At 46.5% G+C, this 26390-nt stretch overlaps 1 protein-coding gene across 4 annotated transcripts in view; it reads right to left on the bottom strand.

Annotated features, from left to right (window-relative positions):
* Positions 1-26390, bottom strand: part of ATM (ATM serine/threonine kinase) — a 223205-nt gene that overhangs the window by 185571 nt on the left and 11244 nt on the right. For all 4 annotated transcript variants that reach the window (XM_053310959.1, XM_053310960.1, XM_053310962.1 and 1 more), the window contains exons 5-12: positions 24261-24409; positions 22991-23155; positions 7527-7692; positions 5905-6143; positions 5410-5573; positions 4671-4840; positions 4205-4576; positions 27-221 (exon numbers count right to left, since the gene is read on the bottom strand). In XM_053310959.1, coding sequence (XP_053166934.1) covers positions 27-221; positions 4205-4576; positions 4671-4840; positions 5410-5573; positions 5905-6143; positions 7527-7692; positions 22991-23155; positions 24261-24409 — 1620 coding nt within the window. The remainder of the gene's footprint in view (positions 1-26; positions 222-4204; positions 4577-4670; positions 4841-5409; positions 5574-5904; positions 6144-7526; positions 7693-22990; positions 23156-24260; positions 24410-26390) is intronic.

The raw sequence follows: 26390 nt of genomic DNA, 5'->3' as shown, positions 1-26390 counted from the left end.
AGATGTTATATTCCTCAAATTGTTACCTGCACAGAACAGGAGGCAGCTCCAAACTGTCTTCCATATCTTTCTCCAAATGACAGAACAAAAGCCACTTCACTATTGTTTCTTTTAATGTGTAAACTGTGTTTCCTTCCCAATTATTCTGTACTGGCTGAATGTTCAATGTTTCCGGCACTGTCAAAGTTGTCATTGCTATTGCCAAGCACTGTACTGCAGAACTACAAAAGAGAATTCCCAACAATTCACCATTGAAAGCACAGGTTCTGTGCAGACTTAATTTCCCCAATCTATTAACCATGGTTAAAAGATCAAGAAGCAGCCAAGGCATCCAGGCACTCACTCCCCTCTTCAGTGCTAATTTCCCCCAACTCAGAGATACGGGGTTGAAAATTTTCCAAAACGGGAAAAACTTCCAATACTTATTTTGTGTGTGGAAAATTTTCCCAACCATGATTTTAAAAAGCTCATTGTTTCGTAAAATTCATTAACAATGAACGGATGATTTTAATGCAATATTAGGCAAGCCTGACAATTTCAAAGTTGTAATCAATTTTAGGTGATTATCCCTAGAAAATGCCTGAGAGCTTACATATAAATTCTATTAATTTATTGAGCATTCCAATAAAAATGATGTATTTCCATATAAAGCTTTGCATTTGTTTCAGTATAACATTTAATACATATTAAGTGACTTTTTAAGAATTCCCCACCACCACCACTAATCAAATATTTTGGTTCAGCTACATAGCTACTTGAAACACTGATATAGTGTCTGAAATTTGGTAGGATTTTTGTTTTTACTAAATACATAGGTCAAACAATATGCCAAATCAGACCACAATCTATTTAGGCTATCAAGAAAATGTGCAAATTGTAAGGAAAAAAATGCATGGGGCAAGTTGCCAGAAAATTATTCAATTCAAAATTTCCTGGAAAACCCTCATCTCTGCTATGACCCTTCACCCAATGGGCCCAACCATGATTAAGGGTTACATCTGGACGAAGCTTAATCACAACTATAATGGAACAGCCACCTTAACTAGGATTTGAAATGAGTTTGAAAAGGCCAAGTTCAGACATAGCATGAAACTGGAGGTAAACGAGGCAGAGGTTGGAACTCCAGTATGTCCGAATTCGTGAAACTGCAGTTTTGGGCAGAAAGCAACCTGCGGTTTGCCTCACCAAACTCCAATTTGAACCTTCAGTTTGCACAAAGACCTCTGGTTTTGCTATTGAAGGGTTGCATTTGAACCTGGACGTCACCATATCCGCAGTTTCATGCAGATTTTGACACTGCAATCACAGAAGCAGTGGCACAGCCCAGGGACTCAGCTACTCTATGCACGCTGCAGCTCTCACTGGTTGCCTCTTGGCCACAGTGCCACACCCCTGCCATTCTCCCCTCTCTTCTGGCAACAGTGATGCATGCAGAAATTTTAAAGAGACACAGCCCTCTCGGCTACTCCCAGCTTCTTGCCGCTGTGAAGGTGGACCGGACCCTGACCACGGATTTGGAGAAGAGAAAGATGGGGAAGAGGCAGTCCCAACCTGAACAGTGATGAGGCAGTCCCACCCTGCACATGTCTCACCGTTCGAGCCAAGCAGGTGGCTGTCCATGGAAATAACTGGGTGTGTACCCCACTGTGACACACTGTAGCTGCAAATCCCAGCAGGGCTCCCTCAAATTGACAGCAGCACTCCACAAAAGCTGCCTTGTGCTTTTGTGTCTAACACAGCAATGTCCCTCGCAGAACAGCCCAAGGCATTTTCCCACCCACATCCAATAAGGGCGATCTGGCATAGGAAAGGTGTTACGTGCTGCACAGGTGTGCAGCAACAGTGGTCACCACTGCCGGGGTCCTGAACAGATAGCAAGTGGTACTCAAAGAAAAACTGTCAGTGAGAAATAGGCAGGGGTTGCTCAGTGGCGCATGCTGCAAAATTAACCCCTTCTCCCACGGACTGCTCTCTCACAAGAATGCCAGGACATTGGGGCTCCATATAGAGCCAGGATGCTCTATGGAAGAAAACTTCAGAGAGGGGTGCCGCAGCGATTGCTCCCCCTATCCTGGCGACTGCCACCAAGATGCTGTCAGAGTGTGTTCCCTGACAGCCCATCCACACATGTGGACATGTGCACTGTTGCTTGTGCCCAGAAATGGCGACCCTGCCCTCCTAGGGACACTGGAAATCAGGGTTCTCCTCTCCTGCGAATCCCCATGCCAGCAGATCAGCATATGGCACTATGTCAAACTGGACCTGGGAATTTTGAATGGGTTTAAAGGTCTGTCCCAGAACCCGGTGTTCCCCCTCCGCGCATGCAGCCAGACTATGGCACATGCAGGGCCATCCTTAGGATTGGGTGACCAGGGCTATTGCCTCTCAGCCAGCACCAACTTTCCTGAATCAATCCTCAGTTCCCTGAGGGTCTCCTCAGTCCCTGACCCTGCTTGAAGCTTTCCAGTCTGGAAGCAGAGTGGTCAGCACTGGCTTCCCACCAGAGCGCTGTGCACACCCTCTCTGCCCTGCAGCCCTGGGTTGTGCTGAGAGCCTGTGCCTTTTTTCTCTGAGCCAGCAATGGAAGGTACGAGATTTCCTTTTTTTCATTATCCACCCCCACCCCGTATATTTATGGCTTGTTATAGGGCTCTGATATTGGGCACAGATGTAGGGCAGGGTGGAAGGGCTCTGAAGATTAGAGATGTGCATGGAACCAATTAGGCGCTCCTTTTCTGGAACGCCAAACTAGTTCCGTCGACCGGCGTTCAAACCGGTTTGGAGGACAGGGAGTTGCTTTAAGGGACAGGGAGGGTACCTCCTGCCTGCCCATCCCTGCCCCGCCACTTTCCCTCCGCCAGTGCTCTTCCAAAAAGCGAGGGCACAGGGCTGCAACATTCAGCCTTGCAGTGCCATCCAGCGTCACCAAACAAATTATCTTTACCCCTTTGATGAGCCACATGGTCCTCCCCAGTAGACTGGCCCTCTCATGAGAGGGCAAGCCCACTGGCAGCCAGCTGCTGTGAAGCTTAATTTTGGTTGGGTCTGCACAGACTGCTTTGACAGGGTAATCCCTCTCAACATCATCCTAGGATACGGCGGTACAAGCTCCCCATTTTGCTCTCTCTCATCTACATATTCCTTCCTAAGATGACTCCATGTTCCCCCGCTTTCCTGGAAATAATGGCCCCACCGCCCAAATCATGCTTGTGCTGGACTATCAGAGTGCAGGGCTCTTTGGGGGGTGGCGGTGCCATTGCTGTCTGAAGAACTCTTGGCATGGCATGTAAGGGATTTAAATGTCTTTTCCATACAAAGGACAGGCGGAGCACTCAGAAAATGCATAATCGCGCTCGGCATGCACCCTTCGAGATTGTGGCCAATCGCAGCTGCTCTGCTGACACTTTGCCCACCATCTGGCCATGGAGCTTGCTGGGATCGGACTCAGCAGCCGGGAGGGGCTCCCCTCTCCTTGAACTGGAGGTTTGCAGGCCGCGGTTTAACGGCTGCGATGTGATTCAGGTTGAAATTGAAACCACAGGTTCACCAACCTCCAGTTTTGTGCTACATCTGAACCTGGACATTAAGGAGAATCTGGTTACCATTAACCCTAGTTACAATGAGTGCAAACATAATCCTGAATCATGACTAAAACTGATGAGGAACTGTCAGGGAGAATTTACATATGAAAAAAGAGGAGTTGGGAAAGGAAGTAAGCAATCCTATATCCTTTTCCCAATCTCTTAATAATGGTTAAGATATCAGGAGTATTACCATAAGTTTGCACTGTAGCAGCAGTTTTCTGACATTGGGCATTCTTATGTGTAACATATCACAAATAATATTTTTATACAGCATTTTAAATTTAGAAAAAGGGTGGTCACTTAAGAAATTTTATCATCATGCTATAAATTAAAATTGCATTTAGATAATGCAACAGTGTAGATGCCTTGTTTTTAATCTAACTCAGCTTTAGATAAAGGCCTTGCAGATGAGTCACAAATGCACAAAAAAGCAGTTTCTGCTGAAACCATTTACAGCCTTAACTAAAATGACATGCTTATACCAGTTACAAAAAGTAGCAGTAATAGAGTAATACTTGGATAAGTATTGTTTCAGTATTGGATAAGTTTCAGTTGCCATTATGTTGTATAAAATATTTCTTTTTATGGGACAGAAACAGCTGGTAGTTTTAAAAAGGTACCTTGAAGGCTTGCACGCAGATCCTGAGAATATCTTCCAAATTTCTCTGTCTATTGTTATTAAGTTTCTTTGAATTATGATTCCAAGTAATCCAAAACTTTCCATTTCAGTTTGCTGAAGACTTATACTACGAACAACAAAAGACCAAATTTTTGACCATGTTCGTTGCATCTCTAATTTCTGTGTGGTTTTTAGATCTACTTTTTGGCTTTGACACAATGCAACCTCTTTGAGGCACCTTAACAAATAAGGCAGCCGATCCCCTCGACGCTGCTGAGACAGTAGCTGGTAAAGTATACCAAGTAAGTGAGGCAGCTCTTGATGAGGAAGACTCATAGGGTACTTTGCTACTAATCTGGCTGTAATCTGCAACCTTAAAAAAAAAACAATGGGGAAAAAATCAGAAGTCTGTGAAATACTGGCTGGCACTTTCTAGTGGGAAAGAAAAATGAAAGAATTTGTTTTACCAGGGTATGACATCGAAGTCATTCTGTGATCTCTGCAGGTTGTCCTGAATCACTTCCCAACCCAATTCAATTCTCCTACGTTTGGATTGTCCTCCTGCATCACCACAGTCTCTCTGTGCATCAGCATATGCCTGACTTATATCCAGAACTTTGGTGTCTTCAGTGAAGATCTTAAACAAAAGAAAAAAAATTGTACTAAAGATACTCCTTGTAACATTATTTATACACACACACACACACACACACACACTAAACACTAAGTTAAAAAGTGAAAATGCATTAAGGCCAAATCAGTGTATTGCGATGTAATCATCATCTCAGCTGTTGACATCAAAGCAAACTGAATGTCACTGAAATGTTAATCTTCTTCAAAATGCAAGTAAACCAACATTTTGCTAATCATGCACAGAAAAAGATTAAATGGGTACAAAGCCATCGGGAGGAATCCCCAAAGAATATAGGGCCCTGAACCCATAGAACATCCAGTCGGTGTGCAGGCCATTAAACAGAATGGGAGGCTGCTATGTGCCTCTCTCTCCTCTGCTAAAAGAGCACAAACTCTGAACTCCCAACTCCTGGATCAAGTGGAGAGAACAGACTGTAGGAGGACATGGGGAATGCAAACAAATCTCGAATTCCCTGGACAGTGCCATGTTTAGGCACTGTGCCCACATGCGGAAGAATGTTGCCAAATTTGTTTAGATTCACACAAATTGTGTATGAACATATAACTGTTTACCTGATGACAAATATCAGCCATTAACTCAACCAGGTTTTCCTTTAGAGCAATATTGCGTGAGCCTGAAGAATACTTTCCTCTGCTGCCTATGAGATTTATCTCATTAGCCAACAGATCATAGAGGCTGTACAAAACGTTTTTCCATTTTGCCGAGTCAAATGCTCCTGTACACACAAAAATAAAACATTTCAGTTTTTGTGTAACTTGTTTCACGCCATCTATATCTAAACAAAAAAAGGTCTGCACAGCTACTGAAAATTTAGCGATATGTTTATGTCTAATATAATAATTTTTAAAAGCAGGTAACATAGATACGACTATTCAAAGAGGAAGACACAATATGAAAAATGGTGGTGCCACTGGCCTAATGAAAAAAAGATCAAGGAACCCCTCAACACTTCCAGAAAAGGCATACACATGGCACATCACCTAGGGGAACCAAAATATCCCTCAGAACTGCTCTTCACATATGGGCATGAAAGACATAATGCATACCTTTTTCTTGGGTTTTCGCTCCATTTGGATGATGTACACGAACCTGCAGCTGAACTAGTTGAATGATCTGCTCCTTCAAGGAATCTTTTGGATTATGCTGAGCCCATATATAAACAATAATTGGAAGAATTTCCTCTCCCAGCTTACAAACCCGCATACGGTAGTTCATCGCACAGACACTAAAAAATATGTTTATTGCTGCAAAAATATAATCAAGGCCTGCAGGGTTTCTTTCTCGCCTGCAATATAAATAAGGCATATTTTATTGGATATTTAACTAGGCAAATTAAAACTCTGTCATTAACCAGGACTGGACATTATCATCAGAATAAGGCAAAGCTACATATCACAGTTCAGTTCTGCCTGTCATGCTTTATGGCAGAAAGGGCCCTATCTTTGGCAGAAGGTAGAAAGCTGTCCTATAAAACTTTGGAAGAGTAAACTGTCATGGGACACAGTCACTAAAGAATGAAAAGATTTAGGAAACTACACAGTAAGAATAAAGGTAACTTTTATGGCCATGCAGGAGAAAGAAATCAGTAGGTTGAGATTATGGACCTGATTAAAGACATAATGAAATAAATTCTGCTATACTTCCTTGCAGAAAGGTTTAAGGAATAATATCTATTTGGTTAAGGCTGGCTTAAGAAGAAGCTTTTTGTAAGCTTTTTCTATTATACAACAGAGGCCTCAAGACTATGTGGATAATACAGATATATATTTTAGTGCAGCAGACACAATATTACAATTCGTGTTTTTTCAGAAGCTTGGCAAATGCTTACATAGCAAGGATACTGAAAACTATTCAGCAATTCAGTCTGTGCAGTTGGGATGTGCACAGAACTGGCGGGGGTTGGTTTGAAGGTGGGAGGGTTTAACTTTAAGAGCGAGGGAGGATGCACTCCCCCACCCCACATTTTCCCTGCCGGGGGAAACCTCCCTGCCGCCCCATCCGCTGAACATGCTACTTCCAGTCACTTCTAGTCCAAAGAGTGGACGGGGGGCAGGCAGGTGTGCTGCTGCCCCACCGAACTGGTTTTCCAGCAAGCACCAGCAGGGAAAATGTGGCGGGGGAAGGGGAATGCACCCTCTCCCGCCCTTAAACTTATCCCCCCTCCGCCTTCGAACTCTCTGAACTGCCCAGTGTTTGAACCTGTTCAGAGACCCACAAAAGAGCCTCCGAACAGGTTCATGCACATCCCTACTGTGCAGGATTTTCAGAGGTAAAAGGTGATATGACCTATTTGGTAGAGGAATAGTATAGAATTTATACTATACAGAGGAAGGGATTTTAGTGGTATAACATGAGATTCAGATGGTATTAATGAACAAATAAGCAAGCCAGCCACAGATTTTTAATCAAGTAAAAATAGAATCTAGATAATTTATTCTGAAACTTATTTTTTTAATTCTAAATTGCTTCAAAAATACTTTCAAATAATAAGAATCAATACATAATGAGCGATAGAAATTGTGTAAATTATTTCAGCGAGGCTGAATAAACACAAATAAGATAAAATTAAAATATATTCTATTAATAGAGGTTTGAGTACAGAAGACAGGCCATGCACAAATTACTTCCTTAAATTCAAATCTGAGGCACAAGGAAGGATGATGCTTACCTTGCACACTGCACTGCTTCTGAAAAGAAGCTGAAAAGATTAGAATTCAACACGTCTGTTTGGAAGCACAGTCCTCTGGTCAGTGTATAAATTATTCTGGCCACCAAAACTTTGTTGATATTTCTGGAAGGTTCAAGGAACAATCTGAAGTACAGACTTTGGAGATCTAGAGGAGGAAACCAAACTAAAATTACTTGAAGATATGACAGAAAAGTATGTGTACAGTCATCCCTTGCCAACCGTGGTTTTACCAACTGCGGTTTTGAGTATATGCGAACAGAGGTGCTCCTGGCCCCATTAATACTGCAGGAAAATTTCCAATCCTCATGGAAGCAGGCAGTCGATAATAAGGTGGCATTATTGGGCTTCTTTCTGTCTCACTTCCTTGCAATTGGCAGTGACAAGGCGAAAACGGGCCATCAAACAGAGGATCCTGGATACAGAACGCCAGGTGGATCTAAGTATGGTTCCTAGATATCAGGCCTCAGACAGCTCTAGGTTCACGGTATCCCCCCCTACATATTTGACCCAGCTGGAAATACCAAGTCACAGAAGGGCCGTCACCCTCGCCTGCTGTCATGCCCTTTCATCCGCTGTTTTGGAAGGTAAATACAGGAAGATCCCATTTACTAAAAGGCTTTGCCCCTGTGCCTCTGGGGAGGTGGAAACCACTGAACAAAACAGGTTGCTCACCTGTAACTATTGATCTGGAGGTGATCCGTTGTATTCCGTTGAAGGTTCTGCACCTGCGCAGGAACCTCGTGGGCAGACTAACTAGCTCCTCGAGATGCCCACTCCGCCCAGGACATGCTCCGTGCATTCATTTAAAAATGGCGGTCGGGGGTGTCACTTCTTCAGTTCCTTGCAGACCGCCAAGTACAGACGATCTGATGCATTTCTGGTAAGTTACCCCACTTTTAGTTCTTCAAGGCTCTACTGCCATGGGGATGGCTTGGGAGGGTCTTATGAATACAAGGGATCACCTCCAGATCAATAGTTACATTCATAATATTGGGTGATTAGCCAACTTTAGCCTCTGGTGGTGGGTCCAGTGAAGCCTTTAACTATGGCAACACCATTTTCAATACGTTTCTCCCAAACTCAGCTTGCTTGTCATCCTCAAGTCAATGGCATAATGTTTGATGAATGGCTGCTGAGATGACCATGTTGCTGCTGTGCAGATATCAGCCATCTGTATCCCTGACAGATGTGCTGCAAATGCAGCATACACCCTTGTCGAATGTGCCCTAATGGTGAATGGAGGATTGATTCCTTGCTGCTTGTAGGCAGATACAATCTGTTCCGCCAACCTTTGATGCAATATAGGGAGGCCCTTACTCCTTCCTTTATAGGCCACAAATAGCCTCTTCGTTCTCCTTATTGTCTTTGTCTTTTTCAGATAGTAGAGAAGAGCATGGCGGATATCTAGGGAATGCAACGCCCTCTCTAAAGCTGTCTCTGGTTTCTTGAAGAAGGTTGGTAATATAATCTCTTGGTTTAAATGAAAGTCCGAAATAATTTTTGGACACAAGTTAGGGTTTAAGTGCATGACAACCTTGTGAGGGTAGAACTGAGTATAAGGCACATCCATCCTCAAAGCTGTCAACTCACTCACACACTTGGCTGTAGTGATTGCTATCAAGAATGCAACATTAAGAGTGAGCAGCTTCAAGGTTGCATGCTCCAGCAGCTCAAATGCAGATTCCATTAGTGCCGACAGCACCAATGATAAACTCCAAGGCTCTATTGGTCATTTAACAGAGGGATATAGATTGTTATGTCCTTTCATGAAATGTTTACACTCGGGATGAGAGAACACAGTTCCATCCCAGCCCTTGTGCTTTGAAAAAATGGCTGCCAGATGGACCTTTAGCGATACGTTCGCCAGGCCCTTCATCTTCAAGGAGGTCATGTACAGGAGTACCTGTTTCACTGTGGCCCTTAATGGCTGGAAATTGTTCTTCCTTGCATGGTTAGCAAAACATCTCTACTTGCTGCCATAATTGCAACGTGTAAATAGACGCCTATTGTTCAATAGAATGTACTTCAAAAGCCGACCTTCCAAGCAGTCATCCATAGAGTTCTTACATCTGGATGCAGCACCTTTCCTCCCTCCCGAACCAGCAGATTCGGGATAAGAGGAAATCTGTAATAGCTTCCCCGCGCCAGCCGAAACAGTGGAACAAGCCACGGTTGCCTCGGCCACCATGGTGTCACCAGTATGCATGTTGTGTTGTCCCTTAGAATCTGTGCCAGGACATGGCTGATTATCAGCTGTGGTGGGTGAAGATATAGGAGGTTCTTGTTCCACCTGTGCTGGAACGCATCGCCTAGCAATCCTTTTCCTATTCCTGCACATGAGCAGAAATTTGCACACTCTGTTGGCAGCAGTTGCAAATAAGTCCACCACTGGATGACCCCACATGTTGAAAACTTTCTGGAGATAGGAGCTCTTGATCTCCCACTCGTGATGTTGGTCGTACTGCCCTGTCCGACTGAGGTTGTCAGGCCCTTATGTGTATGGCCACTGGATATATCACATGAGCAATGCACCATTCCCAAATTTGCATGCTTAGGGCGCACAGCAACGCAGACACCGTGCCTCCCTGCTTGTTGAGGCAGGCAACGGCTGTCGTATTGTCCACTTGCACCTGCATAACTGTGTTCCTCGGCATGGGTTTGAATGTCTTCAGAGCCAGAAACAGTGCTTGTAGCTCTAAGTAGTTTATATGTTGCAGTGCTTGTGGCTTGGACCACCTGCCCTGAACACAATGATCTCCACAATGCACTCCCCAACCCACTAGGGAGGCATCTGATGTCATGCACTGAGTTGGTGGTAAGGGTTGAAACGGAACTCCCCCCAAAAGATTCTCCTCTTTCATCCACCAATGAAGGGAGTCCAACAATGAGCGTTGAATTGTCAGATGCATCTTCTGACTGTCCACATTTGGACAGAAATTCCTTAGAAACCACCTTTGTAGAGGCCTCATGCATAGGCGTGTGTATAGCACAGTCGAGTTGCAAGATGCCATAAGGCCCATTAATCTCTGTATGTTCTCTGCAGGCTGTCTTGGATTGTGTATGAACTGCTGAGCAAGGCTCTTGATCTGCTGACAGCGCTCTACAGGAAAGTACGCTCTTTTTGTGTCCATGTCCAGAATTGCCCCTATAAAGCTCAGTTGTCTTTGTGGCTCCAGTCTCAACTTTTTAAAATTGATATTGATTTCTAAATTCTGCAGCAGCGGAATCATGGACTGAATCTGCGAAACTAACTCTTCTTTGCTGCTGCTGACCAGAAGCCAATTGTCGAGATTAGGGTAGACCACAAGCCCCTGCGTACATAAATAGGCTACCACTACAGCTATGACCCTTGTAAAAATGCACGGGGCCATCGACAGTCCGAAGGGCAAGACAGCATATTGGTATACCGCATTTCCCACCATAAATCTGAGGTATTTGCGGTGACTCTCCTGAATCCCCACATGAAAGTATCCCCACTGATCAGATAGAGGAGATTCCGCCCTGTGATGTTATATGGGACACCTTTGAGTTGGTCAAGCATATGGACACGATTCTCTCGGGTATGGGTGTGTCAACATGTTGCTTGGACCCTTGTCCCTCCTGGCTGGTTAGAATAGCTGGTGGAAATGTAAATTCTTGGCTACGGGAGTTGGTTAACTCTTCGCTACATGAGGGCTTCGTACCAGCAGCCCTTAAAGAGGAGAAAGTTCGCCCTCCCTTGAAGAAACCCTCCTTGGATCCTGAGGTCCTTGACAACTATAGGCCAATCTCCAACCTCCCTTTTGTAGCGAAGGTGTTACAGAGGGTTGTATGTGCCCAGCTTGAGAGGGTCTTGGAGGAAACTGGTTATCTTAATTCTTATCAGTCTGGTTTCAGGCCTCGGCATAGCACAGAGACAGCATTGCTCGCTCTGGTAGATGACCTTCTTCAGGACCTTGATGAGGGTAGTGTCCCTCTCTTGGTCTTTTTAGATCTCTCAGTGACTTTTGACACGATCGATCATGCTATCCTCCTTGACCGCCTGCATGGGTTAGGTATCGGGGGCACTGTCTTACAGTGTTTCCATTCTTACTTTAGTGGGCGTGTCCAGTGGGTCTGCATTGAGGACAGATGCTCTGACCCATGGCCACTCCTTTATGGAGTTCCCCAGGGTTCAGTTCTTGCCCCTGTCCTCTTTAACAGCTATATGGAGCCTCTGGGTCAGGTAATTTCCCAGTTTGGGGTGAGATTTCATCAATATGCTGATGATACTCAGCTGTATATTGCCATCCCAGACCATTCTGGAGATGCTGTTTTTGTGCTTACTCGATGCCTGGAAGCTGTTAAGGTCTGGATTAATCAAAATAAGCTCAGACTGAATCCCACCAAGACTGAACTACTTTTACTCAGCCCTCGTACCGGCCAACAGCTGGATGTGAACCTTGTTTTAGATGGGGTGGCGCTGCCCCTGAAGGAGCTTGTACGCGATTTGGGGGTCCTTTTGGATTCTCACCTCCTGCTTGAACAGCAGGTGGAGGCTGCAGCCAGAAGTGCCTTTGCCCAGCTCCATCTGATCCACCAATTATGCCCTTACCTTGATCGGCAAGTGACCCATGCCTTTGACAGTGACCCATGCCCTTGTTATCTTCCGCCTAGATTATTGTAACGCCCTCTATCTAAGGTTACCTTTGAGGACGATCGGAAAGCTACAATGGGTCCAGAATGCAGCGGCTCATTTACTTATGGGTGCCAGAAAATATGACAGGGTAACACCTCTCCTGCAGTCATTGCACTGGTTGCCTATTTGCTACTGAGTTCAATTTAAGGTCCTGGTTTTGACCTTCAAAGCCTTGCGGGGTTTGGCACCTGTCTACCTACAGACCCACCTCTCCCATCCAGTTACATCCTGTACGGTCAGATCTGCTCAGATGGCCCTTTTGTCAGTCCCCGATTTCCGAGAGGTTCAGGGTGCTAGGACCTGTGAAAGAGCCTTCTCGGTTGCTGCCCCACTTTTCTGGAATTCCCTTCTCCTGCAGATTCGTTTAGCTCCTTCCTTGTTGATTTTACCTATTTGCTCCCCCCCCTTTTTCTTTTTTGTTACTTACTTTAGTTTTATTTAGAATGTAATTTTAATGTTTTTGTACACCTCCCGGAGTCTTTGGAGTGGACGGTATATCAAATGCTTCTAAACAAAACAAACAAACAAACGTCCTTTAAATCTAACATTGCTGCCCACTTCTCCCTGCTTGAGAAGGGTAGAATTGCCTGCAACGTCATCATTCTGAACTTCTGGGCCCAAACAAATCAATTGAGCCCCCAAACATCTATGATTGCCCTAATTCCTCCGTCCTGCTTTGGAATTTGAAAGCAGTGGGAGTAGAGCCCTGACAATCTGTCCGTCCACTGCACTGGCACAATTGCCTGCTTCTCGAGAAGATCCTGTACTTCCTGTAGAAGTACTTGTGGGGCCTTGGTGTACTTCAGGCATGAGAACGGTGGCAGAGTCTTGAACTCTATCGCATACCCAGTCTGTATTATTCTGAGTACCCATTGATCTGATGTTATGTTTTGTCATGCGTGGGCATGGCTTGCCAACCAGATGGTGCTGCTGGCAATTACAAAGCAGATGTTGAGTGCTTTGGTAATTGGTAGATATTGATTGTGCAGTGGACTGACCGTTAAATCAAAGACTCTGCTTTGCATTGTTCTTATCAGAACGGGCATTTTGGTTTTTGTTTCTTTTTCCAAATCCCTTAGATCTTTGGAAGGCTTATCCTGCCTCTTATACTCTCTTCAATCTTCTTCTTAGTATTTAAAAGGACTCTGGTGAACATATGTGCAGTTTCATGAACCTGATGCCGAAACCGATGAAGAGGCCATGAATGTCTTGGCTGTATATTTTGATTTTTTAAGAGACTCCAATGTGGAATCTGTGCTATTGTTGAAGAGGCCCTTGCTGTTGAACGCTAGATTCTCTACACGTTCCCTCATGTCCTGCTGTAGAGTCGTGGCCCTGAGCCAAGCAAAAAGGCACATTGTTACTGCTGTAACCATAGCCCTAGACTCAGTCTCAGCGAGATGTTTGAAGGCACTGAGCTGCTGCTTTGTAACCACAGTTGTCTTTTCATACAGCTCTGTAAATCTATCTTGAAACTCCTCTACAGTCGTTGACGTAGAATCCTGTAGTAGAGTATCTTACAAAAAGTGGTTATAGTGAGCCATACAGGCTGCATAATTTGCAATACGAATTGCCAAGCTGGACGTGACATATATCTTCCTGTCCAACAAGTCTATCTTTCTTCCCTCCTTGTAGGCAGGTGTTGTATGGTGACGACCTCCCCTTGAAGATGACATACAGTCGATAACCATGGAGTTTCGTACTGGATGTCGTAATAAGTATTATCCTCCTCCTGCAACCTATATAAATTTTCAAGTCATTTTGAAGTAGGTGTAGATGTAATGAGGACCTCCCATGCCGTCTTGGCCGCTTTAGTGATAACCGGTATCATGAGCAGGGCTGATACGACTTAACCCTTGCCATCATGTTGTAAACCAGATCTTTTAGTTCCGTTTCTGGCAGTTTTAAGTGCATATCTAAGCCCTCAGCAATCTCTCTAATAAGAGCATGATAAGCCTTAAGCTCTTTGGTGGGAAATGTTGATAGTTTAGGAGGTACATCTGAGGGTAGATCCGAGCAGCGGCTAGCTTTATCAGAGTCCAATGCAGAGTCACAAAAATATCCCTCAGGCTCCAGGGATGAAGGTGAACGAGGAGTCGGTGGAGGGGTTGTCTTCCTCTTACGCTTTCCTGACATTTTCTCTGGCACCATTGGAGCTTGAAAAGACTCGAGTGAAGGTGCACATGGCTGAGGAGGTTCTAGTGTCTGAGTCTGGCAAGCCACAGAAACCACTGGTGTAGGAACAACCTCAACTGCTTGAGTAGCAGTATTAACAAGTACAGGGAAACTTTCAGCAGCTTGTGTGGCCGCAGCCACAAGAACAGGCCCCGAATGGTGAATTGGTTGCTGGTGTATTGGCACCAGCTGGGCCTTCCAGCAGAGATAATCAGCGTAGTCATCAGGCAACACATGCCTAAAACCACATGAGTGCGTGATCTCCCTGTGTATAGGTTGAGTCGTTGGCAAATGAAGCCCCTGCAAGAAAGTATACTGGCTAGGGGATTTCCAAGTCAGAGGTACAAGTGTTGCTGACGTGCTAGGCACAAATGTAGCAGATGTGCTAGAAGTTGAGGGTAAACCCAGCGTCGATCTAGGTCTTAACAATCCAGACACCTCCTGTGCAGGCTGTTCAGCTCCCTGGAGGTTGGGAACGTGCAGAGGTGATAATGAGGGTGTCTTCGGAGATGGGACTGGGTTAGGGTCCACATCCTGCTCTATATCCAGGCCTGTGCTGAGGAAACCCTGGAATGTCAAGCCCGACGGCATGCTCGACGTCTAGTCCAACAGTTCCAGTAGAGAAGTTGCCTTATCCTTGTCCTAAGAGAAAACATCCTCTTGGTCAAACTCAGCTGACAAATGTCCAGTACGACCAACCCTGTCATTGCTGTGCTCCTTTGCGGGGTCGAAGGAGATTGCACCGGAGTTCGAGCCGGTGACACACGAAAGCAGCTGTCTTCTCGATGTCAAGGGTGGGCTCACCGCTGACATTCTCAGAGCCGTGTCGAGTGTTGTCGACGCTCTCAACGTTGAACCCCTAGGCGAAGCCATCGATGCAGGGCCCATCGACATCAAACCCACTGATGTCAACATCATCGGTACAGATACCAACGCCAACAGTTCCGAGGCCATCTGAATTGGACTTGAAGTCAACATGGAGATGTCCGACTCTCAAGCCAAGCTGAATTCCTGCATCAACATAGGCGACAGTGTCCCACTAAGTGCAGTACTACGGTGCTTCTTTGTAGGCAACAAAGCACCATCTGGCTCCGACTCTCATCTCCATTTCTTTCCCTTGTGACTAAACCCCTTCCTATGGGATTTGGTCAACACCTCTTTTAGTTTTTTGAAAACAGTCTCTGATACCACGGTTTTAGACTTCTCCTTGGCAGCTCCGTGTGTACTCAACACTGAGGTAGGTACCGAGATAGACGTCGATGCCAAAGAGTGACTCAGTCTCAGAATCGGCGGTCGAAGAACCTCGTCATAGAGTCCTGCCTGTAGACGCAGAGCTCTATTTTTCAAAGTTTGCTTGGAAAAAGAGCAACAAATTTTACAAAATGCAGTGTTGTGCTGTTCTAAAGACACAGCAAGCACGACTCATGATGGTCAGTAGAGGGCAATTTAGCACAGCACTCTACACAGTGCTTAAAAATAGTCTTCTCTATGTCAAGTCCGGACAGGGAAAAGTGCCTCTGCAGCCGGCAAAACTCACAAATGGTCTTTAAAGTCTGTTTGTATTCTAGGTAATATAATTGTATAGCAAATAATAGTCAAACAATTCCAGTAGGTCAAAGTCCGATAAATCCAATTTTCTTTGTTTTTCTTTCTAGTTGAACTGAGGAGCTACCACCGAGGTATAAATGCTCAGGCAATCAAACAGAAACTGAAGAAGTGATGCCCCCCAACTGCCGTTTTCTATGAATGCACGGAGCATGTGCTGGGCGGAGTTGGTGTCTCGAGGAGCTAGTTAGTCTGCCCACGAGGTTCCTGTGCAGGAGCAGAACCCAATATTATGAATGCAATGAATCACGATCCAGATCATACTCTTGTATTGCCCATTTTATAAAGACAGCTGGGAGAAGCTCATACTTCCTCTACTTCGTAACTACCCTAGCCGTTCCAGTCAAGTCTACAGTAAGATGCTGCTCTCAGATGAAAAGCGAACCTTCACATACAATGTTGCTAGGTTCTGTGTGGCGACATGCAGGATCCATCAGACCCTGACTGCCAACCCATAACCCATGGCTTTAACTACTGACCAATTTATTCTAACATTTAAAAAAAATACTTTTACTATATTAGTTGCTTTTAACTTATAGTTATATATGATCTTATATATTTAACTGTTTTACCTCCTTTTTACTAGTCATCCCGTTAGAGTGGTATCTCCCTATAGAACAATTTTATATAAAGACTGCATTAAATTGCTTATATCAGTTAGTTGTTTTATTAGTCTTATCAGCTGACTTCCCTTATTTTTAGCTATCCTACTTTTACCCTTTAGTATATCTTATAACTTATTTTAAATACTTTATACTTCTTAGACATATTTTATATTCACTGATAGTGAATATAAATATATATTTATAGTGATATAAATATATTTATATTTATAGTGAATATAAATATATATAAATATATATTTACCTATGCTGGTCTCTGACTATAATAAAGCTGATTGATTGACTGACTCTGGGGCAAAGGCACCCTCTATGCTGCAATCCTGAGCTGACAACTACCAGCTGATCCCTAGCCAGAATATAGTCAGCTGACCCACAAACCAATGAGGGCACATTTACTCCTATAAAACCCCTGTGTACAAGCTAGTTCTTCAGACTGAGCAACATAGCGCATCAGTAGCTCCACATATCTGCCCTACCCTCTACCTTACCACCAGCCCAGATTGCCTGCTTAATTTGGTACTCTACCACGGCACATGCTTGGTCATACTTCTCGCCTACTCCTCTTCTACTTGATCTGGTACCAGAGCCCAGCCCATCCCAGACCACATCTCCTGGCCCTCTATTCCTTCTGCACCCAAACAGAACGGAGCATTGGTTACTCACCGTGAAGGCTTCTTCTGGTTGCTGAGGTCAAGGCCATCTCTACGGGTTATCCTCATCACGTGCTCTGGAGCAAGACTCAAGTTAATTAGTTGAAGAAAGACCCGGGCTGAGGAGGATGACCCCGCCCAGTTCTTACAAGCCCAGTAGCCTGCAGTAGAGAAGGTACTACAGGTAGAGAAAAGGGGCAGTGAAAAGGGAGACCCCCAGCATCTGCAGGTGGCGGCTCCATGCTATGCCGAGATCAGGAACGTCTCCCACAAACGCAGTCCAGAACAGAAAGGGTGGGTCGAGATGGCCTTGACCTCAGCAACCAGAAGAAGCCTTCACAGTGAGTAACCAATGCTCCGTTCTCGGTTGCTGGGGTCAAGGCCATCTCTACGGGACATACCAAAGCTGTATGTCTCGCGGGATGGACTGTACTAGACCAATCCTGGGGGAGAATGCTCTGAAGGACATGTCAGCCAAACACTGCCTGGACAGAGGCAAAGGTATCCAGCTTGTAGTGCCGTGTGAAGGTCGATGGATTCTTCCAAGTCGCAGCCTTGCATATCTCATGTAGAGGAGCATTTGTAGAGAACGCAGCGGACGCAGCTGCCGCTCGAGTGGAATGAGCTGTGATCCTAGCTGGGGGTCGCAGTCATTGGGATTCATATGCCGAGACGATGCAGGCTCGAATCCATCTGGCGATGGTAGCTGAGGAGACCGCCTCACCCATGGAGACTGGTAGGTATGAAACGAACATAGTCTCGGATTTCCTGAAGGAAGCAGTCCTCTTTTCCGGACGTCCAGCTTATGCCACAGTTTTTCTTGGGCATGCAGAGGTCGTGGACAGAAGGTAGGTAGGAATATGTCCTGAGAGAGATGGAATTGTGACAGGACTTTAGGTCTGAAAAAGGGGTCCGGGATGAGGCGGACGGAGTCCTCTGCAAACACACGGAAAAATTTATGAATCGACAAGGCCCGTAGCTCTGACACACGTCTGGTGGTAGTAACAGCCACCAGGAAGGCTTGCTTGAAGGAGAGCATTTGGAGAGAGATTGATTTGATAGGTTTGAACGGTGCAGAGCCCTGAGAACGGTGTGTAAATCCCAAGAGGGAAAACGGTGAGATGTTGGAGGTGATAGCAGCATCGCTCCACAGAGGAAATGCTTGAGGAGGGGATGGACAAGCATAGACCTGCGAGAGGTGCCGGCAATCAAGCCGATCAGTGATGCCACTTGTCTCTTCAAGGTGTTGGGCTTGAGCCCCTTATCCAGGCCCTCCTGGAGGAATTGTAAAAGGTGAGTCATAGAGGCCGTGCCCTTCTTGATATGATGGCGGGAGGACCAGCGTAGGAAAGCTCTCCAGGTGCATTGGTATATTCTGTTAGTGGAGTCTCTGCATGAGGCCAGGATAATAGTGGTGACATTCTGGAGGAGCCCCTCCTCCGCTAGGATCCTCCGCTCAGTCTCCATGCGGCTAGCCGAAACCAACTTGGATCTGGGTGGTGTACTGGTCCCTGAGATAGGAGATCGGGGGAGACTGGGAGGTGCCAAGGTTCCGCGATACTGAGATGGAGGAGCTCGGCAAACCAATGGCGACGGGGCCAGTGGGGTGCCACCAGTATCACTTCTGCCTTCGAGGTCCTAATGCGTCTGAGTAAGCGCACTAGGAGAGGGATAGGTGGAAAGGCGTAAAGGACTCCCGGAGGCCAGGCTGTGGACAGGGCATCTGTGTCCTCCACGGTCGGGCATGAAAACCTCGAGATGAACCTCGGGAGTTTTGCGTTGATAGGAGTTGCGAAGAGGTCAACCTCCGGGGTCTCCCACCTGCGTGACAATTGATCGAAAACGTGGGGGTGAAGTGACCACTCGCCTGGAAGTAGGTCCTCTCGGCTGAGCCAGTTCGCCAGAGGTCGCCTTTGACATGATGTGCTGTGATGGAGAGGAGGTGTTCCTCTGCCCACGAGAGTAAGAGGGTCACCTCTTGATGTCATGATCTAGACCGGGTGCCCCCCTGTCTGTTCACGTGGGCCTTTGCCGTCGTATTGTCTGTCTTCACGAGGAAATCCTTTCCCTGGACTATGTCCTGGAAGCTGGAGAGCGCCAAGCGGATGGCCCTGAGCTCCATCCAGTTGATGGAACGCTTCTGCTCTGACAGAGACCATCGGCCCTGAGCAGAGTGTTGGAGACAGTGGGCTCCCCATCCCCTGGTGATGGCATCTGTGGTTACTATCAGACGTGGATAGTCCATGTATCGTTTGCCCTGCAGGATGTTCTGGGGTGCCAGCCACCAGAGGAGAGAGTGACATACCGGTGAAGGAAGGGTCAGCAGAACTGGCCTCTTTAGAGATATGGCTGTCTGGTGAGGCAGGAGAAACCACTGGAGGGTCCGAAGATGGAACCTGGCCCAGGGAACCGACACGTGAGTGGTGACCATGAGGCCCAAGATTCTTGTGAGAGACATCAAGGGTAGTGCATGGGAGTCCAGTGCCTGTCAGATTTCTGAAGTCAGGAGTAGAAATCTGTCGTGTGGGAGGAATAAATGATCCTGGTGAGTGTCGATTATAAATCCGAGATGGCGAAGGCGATGTGTGGGGACCAGTTGGCTTTTTTGAACATTGATAATAAAGCCGTGGCGCTGTAGAGTGAGTAGGGTAGTCTGCAGATAGACGGAGGCCAGTGTCTTGGAGCGCGATTGCAGGAGAAGGTCGTCTAAGTACACAAAGGCCCTGATCCCCCACAGGCGAAGGTTCGCCAGGAGAGGGGCCAGGACCTTTGTGAATACCCTGGGGGCTGAGGACAGCCCAAAGGGAAGGGCGGTGTATTGATAATTGATGCCCACATACTTGAATCTCAGGAGGGATCTGCTGTCTTGGTGGATCGGGATATGGAGGTAAGCCTCCTTCAAGTCCATTGATGAGAGAAGATCCCCATGATGTAGGGATTCCGTGATGGCTCTGAGCATCTTCATCCAAAACCTGTTGTACCGCACCCACTTGTTTACAAATTTTAGGTCCAGCACTCCTCAGAATGAGCCGTCCCTTTTTGGCACTGTGAAGAGAATAGAGTAAACGCCCCTTCTCATGTCTGAGGAACCCGCTCCATGGCTCCGATCTCCACGAGGTGTCGAATTGCGCGGGTCAGGTTTGAGTGTTTGGTAGAGTTTGAGCATGGGGTAGGTAGGAATCTGGGGGGGGGGCATCTAACTCTATTCTGTAGCCTCGCTCGATCACATTGAGCACCCATTTGTCTGTCGTGGTCTGCTCCCAGGTGTGCAGGAAGGCAGAAAGGCGACCTCCCAGGAGCGCCTGGCCCAAGTCATAGCTGTTGCTTGGACTGTTTCACCTGAGAGGAAGGCTGTCTATTTCCCTGGGTTCTGGTGGGGAAACGCTGCTGGTTCCAGGTTCCTCGCTGCTGCTTGAGGTCCCGATCCCAGGGCCTCCAGGACTGGAAGGATTGTCTGAATGCTGGCTTGTCCTGTTTGCGGGGTGCGGAAGACATGGTCTTCCGCTTGTCAGCAGATTCTACAAGGACTTCTTGAAGGGCAGCCTCCCTGAAGAGTTTTTTGGCGTCGTAAGGTACCACTGACAGGTTAGCCTTAGAGGTAGCATCCACTTACCAGTTTTTAAGCCACAAATGCCTCCTTCCCACAACTGATGCGGCAGAAGCCCTAGAAGAGAATCTGATGGTGTCGAGACTGGCATCAGCCACAAAGGCTTGGGCCTTCTGTAGCTTATCCAGCTGCTGTCTAAGGCGGGGAGAGACCGTCTGGGAGTCAGCAAGGAGGTCATCGATCCAGAGGAGGCTGGCCCTGGCAGCCATGGATGCCGCAGCTGACGCCCTGGTAGCATAAGAAGAGCTGTCATGTACCCGCTTCAGGGCCATTTCTGCTTTCTTTTCAGATGGATCTTTGAGGGAGACTTCTCCATCTCACGGCAGCAGCGAATCTGAGATCAGCTGGGCCACTGGTGCATCTGTATTTGGCGTTTTCAGGAGAGACGCTGGTTCCTGTTGAAGTAAGTAAAAACGCACCGCCGCTGCGGGCTTGCGCACCAAGGCGGGTAAGAGCCATTCCTCCCTAATGCTTTCAATGAAACAGTCAGGCAAAGGGAGAAGCAAGTCCTTAGGTTTTGCCTTGGGAAACACTGTCACCCTTAGAAACAGGAGTAGAGTGAGGTTGGATCTTGGATTGTAAGCCTATAGTTGTAAGGATTTTAGTCATTAAAGGGTTAAAGTCCTCTGGGCCAAACAGGCGTTGAGAGACATGAGAGGGTTCAGGCCCCTCGCCCCCCCCCCGACCATTCGCCCTCCTCCTTGTCCAAAGGGGTAGTTGGCATCTGCGCCTCTTCTCCTGAGTCCATCTGAACCTCCTCCACATCACAGTCCCCACCAGAGGCCATAGGTCTGGCATACTGCAATGGAAATGTGGGCTTATGCTTTAAGGGGTCTGGATCCCCAGAATCCGGATCTGAAAGTTCAGATGAGTGAGCCCTGGTGGCCTGGGGGGAGGAGGCCTTAGACTGTTTTGATGAAGCCTTAGTGTGCTTCCTTTTCTTTTTGGCTTTTTGGGGGGAGGGAGAGGGGGGGCTGGACTCAGAGGACTCCTCAGAGGAAGAGTCCCTTTTCCTCTTTCCGGATCGTTTTTTACGCTTTTGGGGGTGTAATTGCAAAAAGGTATCCACCATAGCGTTTTTTAGCCATGCCTGCCATTCTGGGGGCATAGAGGCAGGGGAGGCAGCAAATGGAGACCCCGCGGTAGAGGTACTCCCCCTTTGGGCAGAGCTCACCACATTCTGAAGAGTAGGCACGATTGGAGCAGCCGCATTCTTGGTGGGCTTTTCGGGGTGGGCGCCCTCTTGGAGCGCTGGGGAAGGCGCTGCTTCCATGCTGGCCTCTGCCGGCGCTCTCCTCTCCCTCTGCAGCGGTAGCAGGTAGATTATCAGGCTCCCTGCTGCTGCGTTGCTCCGCAGAACCCAGGAAGGAAAGGGCTCCGCCGTCTCGCCCAGGCTGGAGAAGGTCTGCTGAGCCACTGAGGGGCGCGTTCCAGCACCCGAGGGCGGGAGACATGCTGCGGCTGCGGCCGGCTCCCCTTTGGACGGCACTCCGGCAGCCGGTGGGGGCGGCAGTGGAAGGGACGAACTGGGCGCTTTAGTGCCCTTTGGAAAGTCCGGCTTTCCAGCAGGAACGCAAATATGCAAAGAGGTTCCTGATAGCTCCATACAGTGGGGGAGGGAGAGGAGGGGAAAGCGGGGAGACAAACCAAGGAAGAACGATCTTTCTTTCTTTCTTTTTTTAGCAGGAGAGGTAAGCAGAAGGAAAAAACAAGCAATAGTGGGCACAGGAAATTAGCAAGGAAGAAAGTTGTGGAAGGAAAAAGGCTATAAAACGCGGAGAGAGAGAAAAGCCTGCCTGGAGCTACGCAGGACTGAAAGAACTGGGCGGGGTCATCCTCCTCAGCCCGGGTCTTTCTTCAACTAATTAACTTAAGTCCTGCCCCTGGAGCACGTGATGAGGATAACCCGTAGAGATGGCCTTGACCCCAGCAACCAAGAAATGCCTTCCACTATGGCTTCTCTTGGCCTATCACACCAATGTGTGATAGCTTCCTGCATGGAGCTGAAGCATTTGCCTGTCCCATGCATTCAAAGCCTCAGAAGTCTACAGAGTTCAATAGGATTACTACCACAACAATGTTCATAGGATGGCTGTTTTAACAAGACAGGAGTGATATCCACTAACCTGGCCACAGTTGTGAAGGTATCTCACACCAATATTTCCTAACTGCAAGAATATCCTTCAGCAATATACTACTACAATCAGCTCCATAAATATTGTAACTTGATGGATCATTCACTGTTTCCATGACATAGACCAGAAGCTCTTGACATTTTAATCTGGGTGCTCCTGTACAAAAGCAGGAAAATAAAAACATTCATTTTAAACTGTCTAACATTGTAGGATGAAAATACATTTATAATTTACACATTCAACAAGTATCAAAACATTCATAACTCAGTCTCAGAAGAATCACATTATTTGTGCATGAGCACATTATTTCAAAGGGAAATTTGAAATCACTTCCAAAGTCTTTTTGCTTCCAATCATGACTCAGTTGTTTTCTTATGATGTTTAATATTTTAGTTGAATTTTAGTTTCTTTAAAAATGCAACTGACCACAAACATTGGTCTTTGCTAAGTAGCAAACACTTCTTCAAGTGCTGCCCTCCTGTCTTGGCTGTAGTTACTCTTGGGTTTTAATTTGTGTTCTGTCATATCACTGCCTGGAGAGTCTAGTCATTTCCCCCATAATCACCTCCATCAACAAACTTCCCAAGCTGCTGGAACTATGCTGAGTGCTTCAGCGCCTACAAGTACCTCCTTTACTAGATCTGATGTTTCCCCATTACTTCAGTGACATTCTGTTACTAATAAGGAGCAATTCACATGCTGCTTTCCCTGCTGCACTGGGTAGCAAAAGGTTGGAGTCGACTACAAAACTCTATGTGGATTTGCAGAAAAATCAGAACCAAACTACATTCCTACCCAAGCCTGTTCAATGATCTTCCTGCAAAGTCACATGGATTTTGCATTCTAGGTGTAACATTCTTCATAAGCATTCTTTCATGAATACTCTTCTATAAAGAACTAACGTTAAGACTATCTGACCCTAATTAATCTATTGCCATGAAGAACAGTATATTTTTTTTCATTTAAAATTCTATAAAATAAACTATGGGTAGCATCCAGGCTAACAATGAGACAAGTAAGCCAAGACAAGACATTAATTAATTAACTAACTAACTAACTAACTAACATTAAGCAACATTAATTTCAACATAATTTCATTACATTTCTAAAGCACCCACAACAAATAGACACTCTGCATAAAAGTCACAAGTCTGCAAGCATACAATGCAATATAACACTTACTAGAAAATAAAGATAGAGCTTATGAATCTCAACAATTCTTTAAAATATTCCTAATTATACAAATACAAATGCCACTCACTTTTATTGGCACATCTGATGAAATATTTCACCAAACTGCTGATCTCCTGCATCTTTTTTTGTCTTGATGATGCTTGGGTTGAGGAAGACACTTTTGGTTTTGCTAACCTGGCACTTTCAGTTTCTTTCTGAATGTATTTCTGCAAAAACCTTCAAAGACAAAAACAAACACTCTCCATAGTCACTTGAATATAGCCAGAAGTGCTCCTAGGTAATTGTGGAGCCTGTTATGCTCATCCACGTGGTTATGCTCGTCCATGTGGCTCAACAAAAGGCAGGAGTATTTCAATGAGTTAGAGCGTTGTTTATTATTATTATTATTATTATTATTATTATTATTATTATTATTATTTTAAAAACTTAATAGCAGGATGAGCATAGCCCCACCCAACTGCCGATTTCAGCGGAAGCACGTGCAGGGCAGAGTGGGCGTCTCAAGGAGCTAGCTAGTCTATCTGCGAGGTCCCTACACAGGTACAGAACCCATTTGTTATGAATGCAATGGATCATGATCCAGATCCAGTATGTTTCTTGTACTGCTGCCAGCTAATTTAGCAATACTCCTCTAAGGTCCCTGCAGGGTAGGTACAGGTGCTGAAGGGTGGGTTGAGACGCCCTTGGATGCAGCAGCAAGAAGCCTTCATGGTAAGTGAACCAATGCTCCATTCTCTGCTGCTGCAATCCAAGGGTGTCTCTTGACTGGGGACATACCACAGCCCTCAGCCCAACTGGGGGGGAGGGGAAGCACCCCCGCCTACTCCGAAGGAAGGATCTGCTGAAGTACCCGCCTCCCAAATGCTGCTTGAGCAGAGGCGAAGGAATCCAATTTATTGTGCCTGGTAAAAGGAGAACTCCAGGTAGCCGCCCTGCAGATGTCCCAGACTGGAGCATTCGTGGAGAATGGAGCTGAAGGGCGGCAGCCCTGGTCAACGTCCAGACCCTCCTGAAGGAACTGTAGAAGATGTTTCATGGTAGCCACCCCCTTAGGAACCCCGTGCTTCATAAACCATCTGAGCAATGCCCTCCAAGTGTATTGATAGATCCTGTTCATGGAGGGGCATCTGGAGGCCAGCATCATGTCAAGCACTTTGGATGAGTAGTCATGTTGTTTCAGGAGACGCCGTTCAGTCTCCAGGTGGCTAGCTATAACCAGCTGGAATCTGGGTGATGCACTGGGCCCTGCTGAAGAAGATCTGCCATGACCGGTAATATGTGTTCTGCTCCTGTCAAGTTTTGGATCTCTAAGAACCAGGATGGCCAGAACAGAGCCACCAGGATGACCTGTGCCCTGAGAAGCCTCACCCATCACAGAAACCTGGCGAGGAGTGGTGTTGGTGGGAATATGTATAGAAGATCCGCCAGCCATAGTGTTGACAGAGCATCCACTGCTTCCACTTGAGGGCAGGACAACCTGGTGAAGAAATGTTGTACCTGGGCGTTGGCCTGAGTCGTGAACAGGTCCACAGTTAGCTTTCTGAAGTGGTTCGATATCAACTGGAAGGTCTCCAGTCTCCATTCTCTTGGGAGAATTTCCTTCCTGCTGAGCCAGTCCGCCAATGTGTTCAGATGACCTTGTATGTAGTGGGAAGTTATGGATGCCAGCTGTTGTTCGGCCCAGAGGAACAGCAGAGCTGCTTCTGCCTGAAGAGACTTTGGCTTGGTTCCCCCCTGGCAATTTACATGCTCTTTCACGGTGGTGTTGTCCATATGGATCAGCACATATTGATTGTAGACTATGTGTTGGAATGCGAAAAGTGCCATCCGTATCGCCCTGAGTTCCCCGAGTTCCAGCCAGTTCATGCGGTCTTGTTTTTCGGTGGCTGACCACTTCCCTTAAACTGATTAGTGTAGGCAGTGGGTGCCCCACCCATGCTTGCTTGCGTCCGTAGCGACAATGACTCAAGGAAGGTTCAGGAACTCCTTTCTCACAGAGAGGTGTGGAGGTGTAGTCCACCATCTCAGAGAGTGCAGTATAGGGGATGGAGGAGTCACCAGTCTGTTGGATTTCATAGCAATTTCCAGGTGATAGGGAAGCAGAAATCACAGTATCCCAGTTCATCTGTTTTCCATGTTTGGAATCAGAATTCCGATCCAGCTGCTGGACTGTATCAGAATCACGGATGAGACGTCT

The sequence above is a fragment of the Hemicordylus capensis genome, chromosome 3 (assembly GCF_027244095.1).
Source record: "Hemicordylus capensis ecotype Gifberg chromosome 3, rHemCap1.1.pri, whole genome shotgun sequence".
NCBI lineage: Eukaryota > Metazoa > Chordata > Lepidosauria > Squamata > Cordylidae > Hemicordylus > Hemicordylus capensis.
Note: the sequence above shows the minus strand (reverse complement) of the source record. Positions and strands in the feature narration are given on the sequence as shown.